Source organism: Bos indicus x Bos taurus, chromosome 21 (assembly GCF_003369695.1).
Source record: "Bos indicus x Bos taurus breed Angus x Brahman F1 hybrid chromosome 21, Bos_hybrid_MaternalHap_v2.0, whole genome shotgun sequence".
Lineage (NCBI taxonomy): Eukaryota > Metazoa > Chordata > Mammalia > Artiodactyla > Bovidae > Bos > Bos indicus x Bos taurus.
The window spans coordinates 44,960,982-44,976,378 of NC_040096.1; the positions used below are offsets into that span (position 1 = coordinate 44,960,982).

At 39.7% G+C, this 15,397-nt stretch overlaps 1 protein-coding gene across 1 annotated transcript in view; it reads right to left on the reverse strand.

Moving 5' to 3' along the window:
- The window catches only part of SNX6 (sorting nexin 6), a 49,278-nt gene that overhangs the window by 21,671 nt on the left and 12,210 nt on the right, over positions 1 to 15,397 (reverse strand). The window contains exons 5-8 of the mRNA XM_027520795.1: positions 12,339 to 12,460; positions 10,294 to 10,417; positions 3,066 to 3,161; positions 692 to 797 (exon numbers count right to left, since the gene is read on the reverse strand). Coding sequence (XP_027376596.1) covers positions 692 to 797; positions 3,066 to 3,161; positions 10,294 to 10,417; positions 12,339 to 12,460 — 448 coding nt within the window. The remainder of the gene's footprint in view (positions 1 to 691; positions 798 to 3,065; positions 3,162 to 10,293; positions 10,418 to 12,338; positions 12,461 to 15,397) is intronic.

Below are 15,397 nucleotides of genomic sequence, written 5' to 3' on the forward strand. Positions count from 1 at the left end.
TGATTTTCATCCTTGTCAACAAACGCTGCCAGTAGTTTTCCATGAAGTGTGAGGCTCATTTAATTAATTTTTGATAAAATGTCTACCAAGACACAAGTTTGCATAATAGCAGCTTGTCTGTCAGTTGTTCTTTCAAGTAAAAATGGTACTGAAAAAAAGCAGCCAGTTCAGCTGCAACTCAAGTTGCTTTTCTAGAAAGAACCATCATACATCCATATGCAAAGTGCCTTATGCATACCTCCCGATCCATCATTCAGCATATTAAAAAAGTATACTCAAGGGAGGAGACTTTCAATAAGTAATAAGTTTCACTGCTTCATCAAGGACATTCTTAATTGAATTTTTAAAATTCTGAATGCACTGTGGGAAAGAATACAAAGATTATTAGTACAGTTTGGTGCCACTGCTTTGATTTGTCCTAATACACCAGCAATTTATCCATCACAACTTTTGCATCATTGGTGTAAATGTCAACATGGTGAAAAGGACAAAAAAATCATCCTAGTTATTATTATGAAATTAGTTTTGTTCTCACAGACTTGCTTAAAAGGGCCTTGAGATCAAAGCTTCATAGACCACAGTTTGAAAATCACTGCCCTATATCAAGACTTTTACAAACTGTAAATAACATAATAACTTGATAATTATTCCATTAAACAATGTAAACTTGAGCCACAGAGAAAAACCTTACTTTTGTGGGATCTTGTCATCCTATCAGATTTAGCAGATGCATCCTTAACTCGGTTATGATATTCTAAAAGGAATGTTCGTTCATGCTCAAAGAAATCATCTACATCCTATGGGATCAAAAGAAAATATGAGCTTTTTTCACTTATTTGCTTTAATCTAACATATAACACTTTGCTTCCCTTATAATCATAAAAGATCATCATTAAACAGCATAGCTATCCTCTAATAATCAGACATTATATTGATTTCACCAGCAAGTTCAAACTTCAAAAACATGTTAAGTTCAAACTTCAAAAACAAGTTCAAACCTCAAAACCATCTCTCTATCAAGTAAGAGGTCTTCCACAGTGCTACAGCAGAAGGCTTACGGTCCCACATGGTCCAAGCTTCCATGCTGTACCTGAACCTATTCCAGCCTGTACTCTTCCACCACAGTCCTGCTTCTCCAACACATTTATTTCCTCCAGTGGGAGCAATCAATTGCTTTTGAGGAAAAAAAAGGGGAAAAAGCCCAGCAGACAAGTAGACATCTGCTTCTCTTGGTCTGTTATGCATTTCATGAACCATTCCTGAATGCTGCCAAGCCTTAGTCATTGGCCCTCTCTGACTGCTTTGGGGAACCTGGCCAAATTAGCTATCTGGGAGCAATTTTTGTATTAAACACTGTTTTCAATCTTTTTTGGAACAAAGCTAGAAATCCATTAAAACTAAAAACAATGAACTCCCTTCTAAAATAGCAACTGTTTACTGAAAAAGCACCAGCTGAAATGATGTAACTTGAGACCCGTATTAACAGAACATAGTAGCAAAAGTTAGTGTGACAAAATGTGACTTAAAATCTGTTAATGCATGTGTACTAGTTTTCTTAACTAGTATAGTGAGGTCTATTGGAAAAACAGAGATAAAACTAACTTGCAGAGTTGTAGTGAAGATTAATGAAATGTGCGCTACCAAACACCACATTGCAAATGTTCAAAAAAATGTTAGCTATTACTTTAATAAAATTATCAAACTACTAATCAGTATAGTGGTTTATACTTAATGTTAATCAAAAAGTTCAACATAAGTAGCATCAAAATGGAAATAATCTGAAGAAGAAGAAAAAAAAACAAAAAAACCAGCCTGAATCTTTTTTTGGTCTCACTGCATGGTTTGTGGGATCTTAGTTTCTTGACCAGGGATTGAACACAGGCCCTCGGCAGTGAAAGCGCTGAGTCCTAACCACTAGACTGCCAGGGAATTCCCATGTCAACCCTTTATTAAAAGTAGCCAAAGGAGATGCACTGTCAACATATCAACTGACCTGTCTCTACAAAATCAAAGTATAAACCAAATAGTACTTTACACCAAAGTTTTAGTGTAGATATATTCATAAAAACAGGCAATGATGATAAGGCATTATTTATTGCTTTATTATTTGCTTAATAATATTATTATTGGAGTACAATATACCATAATATGATTCTATATAAACTTTGAAAATACATTCTGCAATAAACATTTTTCTCAATATTGATGGTAAGAGTTTTCAAAAAAATCAATTCTTGTACCATTTTCAGACCATCATTAAGAAAAATCCAGGTGTTATCTAGGTAATTATAAGTATATGCATACTAGCATCTCATTCTTTCTAAATCTAACTCAGTGTTTCTAACAATCCTATAGCTAGGTAGCATTACTAACCACGTTTTCAAAATGGGAAACCTGAGATTTAGAGAAAGAAAAGTGACTTTTCTCAAGGTCACGTGGCTACTATGAGACAAAACCAAAACTTCAACTGAGCTCTTCTAACTTCAAATCTAAACCCAAGTCGGCCCCGAACATTTGTAAAGCCAAGGCTACGTGTACAAACCGAGGCAGCCCCTCGGTGCCCACCCTGTGACTCTGTAAGGCAGAGTCACAGGGTAAGGCCAGACAGTCATTCCATCCCGCACACTGCTCTTCTTTCTTCCCTGTGCTGGCCGTCTACTCCATGACTACCCGTGGAGGACAGACCACCAGAGGCACGGTCTACTCACCAGCAGATGAATTCAAGGAGGAAGTCCAAGCAGGACTGGAAGGCAGGCTTGGAATTTGGGCAAGAAAATGTGGGGTTCTAGATAAGGAGAATGGTCTGGTTTGGAGGACAGGGGTGTGGGCTCTGGGTTGGCAAATTCCCTTGGAGCTGCAGACCTATCACCCCTTAGAGAAAGGAGCTCTCTGAAGAGGGGAACTCAGGGCAAGGGGCCCAGTTTCCCAGCCCTAAGAAGTCTACTATCCAAACTTCTCTTCCATTCCAATATAATGGCCTACACATCGGAAAATCTCAAAGTATCTCCCTCATAAAAGAAGTAAATTCTCAAAGCAGTACCTCTGTTAACCAAATAGTGTCTTACCTTTACTCCAGAAACAATTACTCCATCTGCTGATTTAACCATGTTTTTAAAGAAATCTTCCAGTTTCTCTTTTTTATTTTTTCCTCGCACACTCAACTGAAAGAAAGGTAAATTTAAGTTAGTATTTCTTTTAAGATTACAAATGAGAAGTTAATACCTCCTTTATTCTCTGTCATCAAAACAGCAATCTCAAAAGGACTCCAGTTTTTAAACTTTTGGCAATTTCATTATGTATGATCAGTGATTTTCAAATTCTGGGAACTTAAAGGAGTCTGGCCTCAGCCCCAAAGATTCAGGTTCAGCTGATCTACAGTATGGCTCAAAAGTGAAAGTGTTAGCCGCTCAGTCGTGTCTGACACTTTATGACCTCATGGACTGTAGCCTGCCAGAATCCTCTGTCCATGGAATTTTCCAGGCAAGGATACTGGACTGGATTGCCGTTCCCTTCTCCAGGGGATCTTCCCAATCCAGGGATCAAACCCGAGTCTCCCACATTGCAGGCAGTCTTTACTGCTGAGCCACCAGGGAAGCCCCTCCAAATTGTGTAAATGTAGTTGGTAATTCTGCTCTAAGGAGCCCTTTCATCATACTTTGTCAAACACTACTACATCATATGAAGTCAACTAAAAATTCACTCAGGAGCTTCTCTGAACATGTAAAATTTACTGGAGTACAATATACCATCATATGATTCTATAGAAACTCTGAAAATATATTTTGCAGATTTTTCACTCTGAACTCCAAATCTCATCTCCCGACCTATTTTGGGGTCAGCAAACTCATGAGACAAAGGACACAAACGATGACTCTGAATGGCATGAATAGTATATATCTAAAGGCAAAACTGAGAAGCAGTCAACTCTGACTTTACCACTTATTGCATCAGTGCCCCATGAAGGAACATCTCATCTAACTTCCTTATCTGCTGCCATGGCTTCAATACTCACCATTAAGCAAGTGACTAGCACATTTCAATCACTACGCAGAGGCTCTTTCCTGAATCTTAGATTCTATTTCAAATTGCCTACATTGTATTCTTTACATATATATTCTGCTAACCGCACATTGAATATTTTTTAAAATATTTATTATAATCTGATCTCCAAGTTTTCCCTCTTCTTGGTTCCCTATTCATGGTTTTCCCATCTATACAGTCTCTTAGCTTCTCATCTGGTCCCTAAAACCCCATCAGTTCAGTAGCTCAGTCATGTCCAAATCTTTTCGACTCCATGGACTGCAGCATGCTAAGCTTCCCTGTCCCTCACCAACTCCCAGAGCTTGTTCAAATTCCCATCCAACGAGTCAGTGATGCCATCCAACCATCTCATCCTCTGTCGTTCCTTTCTCCTCCTGCCTTCAATCTTTCCCAGCATCAGGGTCTTTTCAAATGAGTCAGTTCTTCGCATCAGGTGGCCAAAGCACTGGAGTTTTAGCTTCAGCATCAGTCATTCCAATGAATATTCAGCACTGATTTCCTTCAGGATGGACTGGTTGGATCTCCCTGCAGTCCAAGGGACTCTCAAGAGTCTTCTCCAACACCACAGTTCAAAAGCATCAATTCTTTAGTGCTTAGCTTTCTTTATAGTCCAACTCTCATATCCATACATGACTACTGGAAAAAAGATAGCTTTGACTAGACAGACCTTTGTTGGCAAAGTAATGTCTCTGCTTTTTAATGTGCTATCTAGGTTTATCATAGCTTTTCTTCCAAGGAGTAAGTGTCTTTTAATTTCATGGCTGCAGTCATCAACTGCAGTGATTTTGGAGCCCAAGAAAATAGTCTCTCACTGTTTCCATTGTTTCCCCATCTATATGCCATGAAGTGATGGGACCAGATGCCATGATCTTCGTTTTCTGAATGTTGAGTTTTAAGCCAGTTTTTTCATTTTCCTCTTTCAGTTTCATCACAAGGCTCGTTAGTTCTTTGCTTTCTGCATTATTAGTTAAATAAACAGGGTGACAATATACAGCCTTGACGTACTCCTTTCCCATGTTGAAACGAGTACATTGTTCCATGTTCGATTTTAACTGTTACTTCTTGACCTACATACAGATTTCTCAGGAGGCAGGTCAGGTGGTCTGATATTCCCATCTCTTTCAGAATTTTCCAGTTTGTTGTGATCCATACAGTCAAAGGCTTTGGCATAGTCAATAAAGCAGAAGCAGATACTTTTCTGGAACTCTCTTGCTTTTTGATAATCCAACGGATGTTGGCAATTTGATCTCTGGTTCCTCTGCCTTTTCTAAATCCAGCTTGAACATCTGGAAGTTCACGGCTCATGTACTGTTGAAGCCTGGCTTGGAGGATTTTGAGCATTACTTTGCTAGTGTGTGAGATGAGTGCGGTTGTGCGGTAGTCTGAACATTCTCTGGCATTGCCTTTCTTTGGGATTGGACTGAGAACTGACCTTTTCTAGTCCTGTGGCCACTGCTGAGTTTTCCAAATTTGCTGGCATATTGAGTACAGCACTTTCACAGTATCATCTTTTAGGATCTGAAACAGCTTAACTAGATTTCCATCACCTCCACTAGCTTTGTTCATAGTGATGCTTCTTAAGGCCCACTTGACTTTGGACTCCAGGATATCTGGCTCTAGGTGAGTGATCATACCATTGTGGTTATCTGGGTCATGAACATCTTTTTTGTACAGTTCTTCTGTTTATTCTTGCCACCTCTTCTTAATATCTTCTGCTTTTATTCGGTCCACAGCATTTCTATCCTTTATTGTACCCATCCTTGCATGAAATGTTCCCTTGGTATCTCTAATTTTCTTGAAGAGATATCTAGTCTGTCCCATTCTATTGTTTTCCTCTATTTCCTTGCACTGATCACTGAGGAAGGCTTTCTCATCTCTCCTTGCTATTCTTTGGAACTCTGCATTCAAATAGGTACATCTTTCCTTTTCTCCTTTGCCTTTAGCATCTCTTCTTTTCTCAGCTATTTGTAAGGCCTCCTCAGACAACCATTTTGCCTTTTTGCATTTCTTTTTCTTGGGGATGGTCTTGATCATTGCCTCCTGTGCAACATTCCACTGTATAATTAAGGGATTTGATTTAGGTCATACCTGAATGGTCTAGTGGTTTTCCCTACTTTCTTCAGTTTAAGTCTGAATTTGGCAATAAAGATCATGATCTGAGCCACAGTCAGCTCCTGATCTCGTTTTTGCAGACTGTATAGGGCTTCTCCATCTTCAGCTGCAAAGAATATTATCAATCTGATTTCAGTATTGACCATCTGGTGATGTCCATGTGTAGAGTTATCTCTAGTGTTGTTTGGAAGAGGGTGTTTGCTATGACCAGTGTGTTCTCTTGGCAAAATTCTGTTAGCCTTTGCCTTACTTCATTTTGTACCCCAAAGCCAAACTTGCCTCTTACTCCAGGTATCTCTTGACTTTCTACTTTTGCATTCCAGTCCCCTATGATGAAAAGGACATCTTGGGTGTTAGTTCTAGAAGATCTTGTAGGTCTTCATAGAACTGTTTTAACTTCAGCTTTTTCGGCATTAGTGATTGGGGCATAGACTTGGGATTACTGTGATGTTCAATGGTTTGCCTTGGAAATGAACAGAGATCATTCTGTCGTTTTTGAGATTGCATCCAAGTACTGCATTTCAGACTCTTTTGTTGACTATGAGGGCTACTTCAGTTCTTCCAAAGGATTCTTGCCCACAGTAGTAGATGTAACAGTCATCTGAATTAAATTCGCCCATTCCAGTCCATTTTAGTTCTCTGATTCCTAAAATGTCAATGTTCACTCTTGCCATCTCGTTTCACCACTTCCAATTGATTCATGGATCTAACATTCCGGGTTCCTATGCCGTATCGTTCTTTTATTGTTCTTTACAGCATTGGACTTTAGTTCCACCACCAGTCACATCCACAAATGGGCATTGTTTTCACTTTGGCTCTCTCTCTTCATTCTTTCTGGTTATTTCTCCACTCTTCTCCAGTAGCATATTGGGCATGTACCGACCTGGGGAGTTCATCTTTCAGTGTCAAATCTTTTTGCCTTATCATACTGTTCATCGCATTCTCAAGGCAAGAATACTGAAGTTGTTTGCCATTCCCTTCTCCAGTGGACCACATTTTGTCAGAACTCTCCACTATGACCTGTCCATCTTGCGTGGCCCTACATAGCATGCCTCATAGTTTCATTGAGTTAGACAAGGCTGTGGTCCATGTGATCAGTTTGATTAGTTTGTTTATGGTTTTCATTCTGTCTTCCCTCTGATGGATAAAGATAAGAGACTTACGGAAGCTTCCCGATGGGAGAAACTGACTGTAAAGGTATGCAACTATGAAAACTCCATACCTTTCAATAAAAATCTTGACACAATCTACAGCTTCTTTCTTTTTCCTTCCAAAATCACACTTTGAGCATCTCTTCCATACTTAAATAAGTTCATAGAGTTTCATAATGTTCAGAGACTGAACGCCAATCCCCTTAGCAAGATACTCAACACTTTGAAAAAATCTGGTTCAGGTTACCTTCCCAACTCCACCCCTACCCCTAAAGAGCCTTATGCTCCACACTGTTCTCGAAAGAGGCTCTGAACTCTTAGGTTCCTCTGTATCTGAAATGGTATCTCCTCTTCCACCAAAAACTCTGTCGGACTTTAATATTCAAAATAAAAGGCATCTCTTCATGAAACCCTTTCAAATTCCCAGTTAGAATTCACTGCTCTTAGGCCCCTCAAAGTACTCCAGCTTTTTTTTAACCTTATTTTTTATATTAATTATTTCACTGCTGCTGCTGCTAAGTTGCTTCAGTCGTGTCCGACTTTGTGCGACCCCACAGACGGCAGCCCACCAGGCTTCCCCGTCCCTGGGATTCTCCAGGCAAGAACGCTGGAGTGGGTTGCCATTTCTTTCTCTAATTCACTCATTTAACAAACCATAATGAATGTATATTATAACCACACACTGTGCTGGGTGTTACAAATATTAAGATGATTAAGAGGTGGCTCCTACTCCTAAAGTAACTAAGGAAGACAGAGAGAAGCAAACATAATTACACACAGTAGGGGAAGTATAGTGTTAAAGCTATTCATGGGGCATCAGCAAAGCACCCAAAGAACTCAATACAACTGAGGGGTTGAGAAAGGTAAGACTGGAGGTTGACGGACCAGTCAGGGTCTGCTTCAATAACCCAGGCAAAGTCTGGACTAGTCTTCAGGTCTAGTGATGGAACCAAGTATCCACAGTAAAAAGACAGAGAGAATCTGGTGACTCCTGACAGGAACAGACAGTAGGAGTCCTCAGTAATTTTCACGGTGGAAGGGAACGGGAGTTAGTGATGCCTTCTTTGAGATAAGACAAAGAGTACAAAAGGAGGCATGGATTTAAAAGAAGGGTTCAGCTGAGGGTAAAAGGCCAAGGGGACATCTAAATGGAGGTTTTTCAGGAGGCTATTTAATGAATAGTGCTGGGCCTCAGGAGTGATACAGTTGGGGCGGAGGGAGCCGCCAGGCGGGGCTGTCCCATTTGGCTTGTGGGATCTTAGTTCCGTGACCAGGGATCAAACCCATGCTCCCAGCAGTGGAAGCACAGAGTCCTAACCACTGGACCGCCAAGGAATTCCCATAGATTTCTAAGTTAATAGCATATTAGAATCGCTGGAGCCACAGAAGCAGGTATTAGAGAGAATTTACAGAATTAGAAATCTTATAGATTTGTAGAGAACTCAATGAAGAACCTTGGAAGAATCAGATTTAAATGAACGGATATATGGCGGGAAAAGCCCATGAAGCAGACTGGGAAGCAGCCATAGAGTTAAGAGGTGAACACATCAAGATGGATTCCCATAGATCCACAAGAACATGGGAGTCAGCATAGCTAGAAAGGTATCTCAGTCAAAATGGAAAAGCATGATGCATTTTACCACATTAACAGAATAAAAAACATGAATCATCTCAACAGATGTACTTTTTCATGATAAAAACACTCAACAAACTAGGAATAGAACTTCTCTAAGCTGGCAAAAGGTATCTATGTAAAAAGCCACATTTAACATCACACTTGATAGTGAAGGAGTGCGTGCTTTTCCCCTAAGATCAGGGACAGAAAACAGATGTCTGCTCTTATTTAACACTGTACTGGAGGTTCCAGCCAGGGCAGTCAGGCAAGCAAAATTTTAAAAAGGCATCCAGATTGGAAAGGAGGAAGTAAAAAAGAAAAAAGAAAAGAAAACTATTAAATGAGTGTGGCTGCCAAAGTGGTTGAAGACTATGGGGGGATACAGGAGGTTTGGGTGTTTGCTTTCTGATTGGTGTCCAGTCCCAGTGAACAAGGTCATTATTTGATCTAGAAGAATTATTGAAATTAGCTTTAATGGAAAACGAGAGATCTGTCTAAAGTCATAACATTGCTATAAGTGACAGAGCAGGCACGCTAGGCAAGATAAGAAAGAAAGAAAAGAGCTACTGCCGGGGTCAAAGTGCAGGAGAAGTCAAGGGTCTAGATGCAGCAGTGAATCAAAGAACAACTGCAGTGGGAACAGGGAAAAAGGGAGTTGTGAGGACAGAGGGCTACGCTTGGAGTCCATAAGGTCAGGGTTTAGGAACTCGGGGGTGAGATGAGGTCCTGGGTGTGGTCACTGATGCCATAGGAAGAAATGAACGAAGGTTAGGAAATATCTCTCTTCTGCTAAAATCATGAGTTAATCTTGTCATCCAAATAGAGACTCCAAGATCTGTATCACCCATCCACTAAAAAGATTTTTTCCAGGACCACGAATGAAGAAATCTCTTGAGGCTGGGAGGGAGGAAAATTAGCAGCAACCAGCACTGAAGGAAGCAGGTTAAACAGATTAAGAGTCAATGATCAACCCAAAAGTAACTGGGAATTCTTTAGCTTAAGAACTTCTCTGAATTCTCCATAAGACTTCAGAAGCCTCCAAACTCAAATTTAAGAAACATTAACCAATTTAATAACCCTATTTCTTAAGAAGTTCACATTTCAGGATCAAAATCAATCTCTCATGTAGTAACATAGTTTAGCATCATTTAAAAAATTAATCTACTTAAGTTCTACTGAAATACTGTATCATTAAAAAAGTCATATTAAAAAAAAAAAAAAAAAAAAAAAGTCATATTAAACTGCCTTGAAAAATCAGAACATTTTATAAAATGTATTTATAAGGCCTTAAGCCTTTTCTAACAACTCCCTTCTCCTTCCAATGACTCTTTAAAAATAAACCTTGATCACTGCTTTGATCAATTCAATACTCACATCTTGATTATATTCCAGGAAGACATGGAAATTTAAATCTTTCCTCAAAATGGGATGTGCAGCCACACGACACAGAAACACTTCATGCATTGCAACCGTCTTCTTGAATATTGCCAAATACTCACTAGAAATAATACACAAAATTAAAGGTAAAAACTCTGCAGAAAAACACCCGCAACAGTTTTTTAACCAAATACTAGGAATTATTCTAAATGCAAAACTAGAGGCACGAAGATATAATCCATGTAAACAAAGGTTTTAGTTGAACTGTTAACAAAATATATAAAACCCAGCTCTGAAAAGACTTCATGCTAGTTAATAGTATTTATTATATATAAATGTTATTATTTTTAAGTTTTATGAACCTTTCTTCCTATGCAAGTTGATGTTAAAGGTAACTATAGGGCTTTTTGTTTTTAGCTTCAGAGAAAGTACATTACAAATTATAGCATACAATTTTAATGATTCAATTTCTAGATAATTACTGCTTTTATACACCTTCATACAAATAACTAAAACAAACCTCAGTAAACATATTTTCAACTTTAATAACTATTTTCATCTAAAGACCCAAACACACAAGAAAGAAACACACCATGGAGAGACTAGTGTTTTCCATTACATTGAAGAACTGTGTTTAAAACATTTTAATATCATCAGTGAATCACAGTGATCTTATAGTAATACATGTCAGTTTGGGGGGGGGGGGAACACTCAAGGAAAAGGCCCAATATTCTTGCTTCAACTACGTGCAAGGAGGTTAAGTTTTACATACCAGCAAACCAGCAGGACCAATGTTGGGAGAAGTTTGATCTCTGTGAGGGTAGTCATTCAGTGAAGACAAAAAAGAAGGATGCAGAGGATGGAGGTAGCAGTAGAATAAACCAAAGGTTCTCTGTTATCCAACCCCTAACCAGACCACAAAAGAATCATGATCAGGGCCACTGGAAAACCACAGATTCTCTCAATATTAATGTGCGCTGCTCATTTCCAGCTGTCAGGCTTATCAACTATAGAAGTCATACCTGTCCACTATCAGGCTACTGCTTGCACTCAGTATTGACAGAATTCTTAAAATATCTGTCACCTTACACTTTAACAAAGAAGACCTACTTTGTTAATTTCTCTTGTCAAGAGTTTAGCATTTTGAAGAAGAGTCTAGTAGCAGCATGAATATATGCTTAAAAACTGAAATTCAGTGGAAGAGAAGAAAAGGAAATGCACAAACAGGAGAAATGACCAGAAAAAGTGATGGAGGTGATGGTAATGCAAGGAAAGCTATTTCCTTGTTTAACTCTCAAAATACAGAAAAACAATATGCAGCAATCCAAAATTATTTCAAATGTTCAAGAGAAGGGGAAAAACTGTATTTTCAGCGAATATGCTAAAAACGAAATAGAATTTTTTCAAGAATTTAATATATGTCTAGTATATACGAAACTAATCATCATTTAATAAAAAACACTAAAAAACTATTCTCTCATTGCTTTGCTCCTATTCTTTTCCCTTCAGGCAGAAGCCATAGTCAGACAAAAGAGTGGGAAAATTACACACACACACACACACACACACACACACACCGTTTTTGAAAAAGAAAGAAGAAAATATCCAGAGTTGCTTAGTGCACACTTATATGAGAAACAGAAATCTTGGTAGTATGCACTTGTCCAAACAAGAGAACCAGGTGGGTAATGACTAAGGCCTTGTAAAAAATGATCTACATGTGTGTTTTAAAAAGTCATTATTTCCCTTTCTACTATCATTTATGGACTTGTGGATCTTCTGTTTTCAATCTTCAGAGTTTATTTAAAACAGTAATTTAAAGAATTTTACAATGCAGACAATTATTCTATAATTTTCCTGTAGGCTCTGATCATGATAGTTAACACTGGTTGTATGGCTTAAACCTGCATCTTCCAGAAAGGGTCACTGTGGTGAAATGATTGAAAGGATGGGATATCAGAGAGCAGAGAAACAAAAACAAAAACCAACCAAACAAAAAAAGGGCATAAAAACACGCACAAATAACAACAAAAGTCACATACGCTTCCAATTCCTGTTTCATCTTCGTGAATTCCTCCTTTGTCATAGACCCTTCTCCTTCTCCAAGTTTCTGTAGTTTCTCCCTTGAGGCATCAAAATCAGGTCTTGGTGGTGCTGGAGGGATCTGTCACAGAATAAAACCACTAGTTTTGTTTTGACTGTGCCATGCAGGATCTTAGTTCCCGAAAAGGGATAGATCCCACGCCTCCTGCAGTGAAAGCATGGAGTCTTAACCACTGGACCACCAGGGAAGTCCCCTAAACCACTAGTTTTTAAAGACTTTTATTTCCTTCAGTAGTTGCACTATTGCCACTATAGAAGACTGTTGTCTCGTCGGTTCTGCCTTGAGCTGGCCCGCTGTTCTAACAGCATCTCCCACTCAAACTTACTTTGTTTCCCTCTCAAAAAAAAAAAAAAAGACTGCTGTCTGAGAGAGCTAACGACATGATGAATGAATGAGGAATATCCTAATTAAGGTTAGAGAAGTTGATTAAGTCTAGAAATTAAGTTTCTTGAGGTCCTGAACACCAAGGAAGAAACAGAGTGCAGCACTATATTCTGGTATTAGATCGTAGGACCCAAACTTTAGGAAAAGGAGTACGTCAAGGCTGTATATTGTCACCCTGCTTATTTAACTTATATGCAGAGTACATCATGAGAAACGCTGGGCTGGAGGAAGCACAAGCTGGAATCAAGATTGCCAGGAGAAATATCAATAACCTCAGATATGCAGATGACACCACCCTTAAGGCAGAAACTGAAGAAGAACTAAAGAGGCTCTTGATGAAAGTGAAAAGAGGACAGTGAAAAACCTGGCTTAAAGCTCAATTCAGAAAACTAAGATCATGGCATCCAGTCCCATCACTTCATGACAAATAGATGGGGAAACAGTGGAAACAGCGGCTGACTTTATTTTTGTGGGCGCCAAAAATCACTGTAGATGGTGACTGCAGGCATGAAATTAAAAGACGCTTACACCTTGGAAGGAAAGTTATGACCAACCTAGACAGCATATTCGGAGAAGGTGATGGCACCCTACTCCAGTACTGTTGCCTGGAAAATCCCATGGACGGAGGAGCCTGGTGGGCTGCAGTCCATGGGGTTGATAAGAGTCGGAAACGACTGAGCGACTTCACTTTCACTTTTCACTTTCATGCATTGGAGAAGGAAATGGCAACCCACTCCAGTGTTCTTGCCTGGAGAATCCCAGGGATGGGGAGCCTGTCGGGCTGCCGTCTATGGGGTCGTACAGAGTCGGACACGACTGAAGCGACTTAGCAGCAGCAGCAGCAGCAGACAGCATATTAAGCAGCAGAGACATTGCTTTGTCAACAAAGGTCCATCTAGTCAAGGCTATGGTTTTTCCAGGAGTCATGTATGGATGTGAGAGTTGCACTATAAAGAAAGCTGAGCGCCGAAGAATTGATGCTTTTCAACTGTGGTGTTGGAGAAGACTCTTGAGAGTCCCTTGGACTGCAAGGAGATCCAACCAGTCCATCCTAAAGGAGATCAGTCCTGAATATTCACTGGAAGGACTGATGTTGAAGCTGAAACTCCAATACTTTGGCCACCTGATGTGAAGAACTGACTCATTTGAAAAGACCCTGATGCTGGGAAAGATTGAAGATGGGAGGAGAAGGGAACAACAGAGGATGAGATGGTTGGTTGGCATCACTGACTCAATGGACATGAGTTTGGGTAAACTCTGGGAGTTGGTGATGGACAGGGAGGCCTGGCATGCTGCGGTTCATGGGGTCGCAAAGAGTCGGGCCAGACTGAGCGACTGAACTGAACTGAACCCAAACTTCAGTCTGTAGACTCCTACGTGACAACCTAGAGCTCTCAAATGTATATGCACAATAAGCTCTAAGTACACACTAACTAAATGTATTGCAAATATGCATGCTATTTTTTCCAAAGTATGTAAATGGTATGACTGGAGTGTACCAGAGGCAGAAAGCACTGACTTAACTACAAGAGAATACGGCACAGACTAATGACTAACCTCCCCCTATTCTCTCACAGTGAGGGGGAAAGTAAGCACTTACTTTAAATAAAAACACAAGGTCTAAAAGAGACGTATCACTCAAGGGAATGATAAAAGAAAAAAATCTATCTTAGAGGAAGAGCCTGCAAGTAAGAACTGTGAAGGGGAAATGATGGAAAGCAAAGATAGCAAATAAACAGAAAGAAAGGTAAGTAGGGGGAAGTTTAAACAGCAATGACCAGAAGAAAAGGATTATACCAAGGAAAGCAACAGAGAAGGAAGCACCAAGTACAGACTGGCACATATTCATTGCTGCCCATGCACGACATCTACTATGTGCCAGGCGTGATGCTGAACGACCAGCAGATAAAGATAAATAAGACATGGTCTTGATCTTTGAGGAGTGTTTAGTCTATGAGAGAAAAAAGTAGTAAGAAAATAACACCATACAAGAAGATGAGGGGGAAAAGGGTGGAAACAGGAGAGCTTCCAGACTAGTAAACACACTGACATGCTGGTGGTACATCCTGGAAAGGGCATGAGAGTTCTGTGCCAATCCCTCACCCCAATATCTCATCCTGTGCATCTTTTCTACTGGGCTGTCCCTCAGTTGTAGTCTTGATAAAAACTGGCAATTAACAACAACAAAAGCACCGCCACTCGTGCATCAAACTGGAGTTGTAGAAAGAAAAACAAAAGCAAATGACTGAGAGTAAGGGCCACAAGGATAAAGATGGAATCAGGTCAGGACAATTTCAAGGAAATCAAAAGAAACAGTTACAGAAATCTGAGTGTGGTCCACAGCTGAGCCATAACACCGGGTGCATATTTACATTAGACAACCTCTCAGGAGCCCTCCAACTCTAAACTCTGTCTACCTAAGCCCTCCAACTCTGTCTACCTAAGGGTTCAAGACCAATACGGTCTCTAACACCTCCTTAGTTATTACCCCCCAGGACAAGCCCATTTCAATTCTAATAAACAGTAAGAATTTAAGTTTAAATGAGGGAGCATTATATATCGATATCGCCACACTCCCAAACAAGACAACTTGGGATAAAAGGTGGCAGTCAA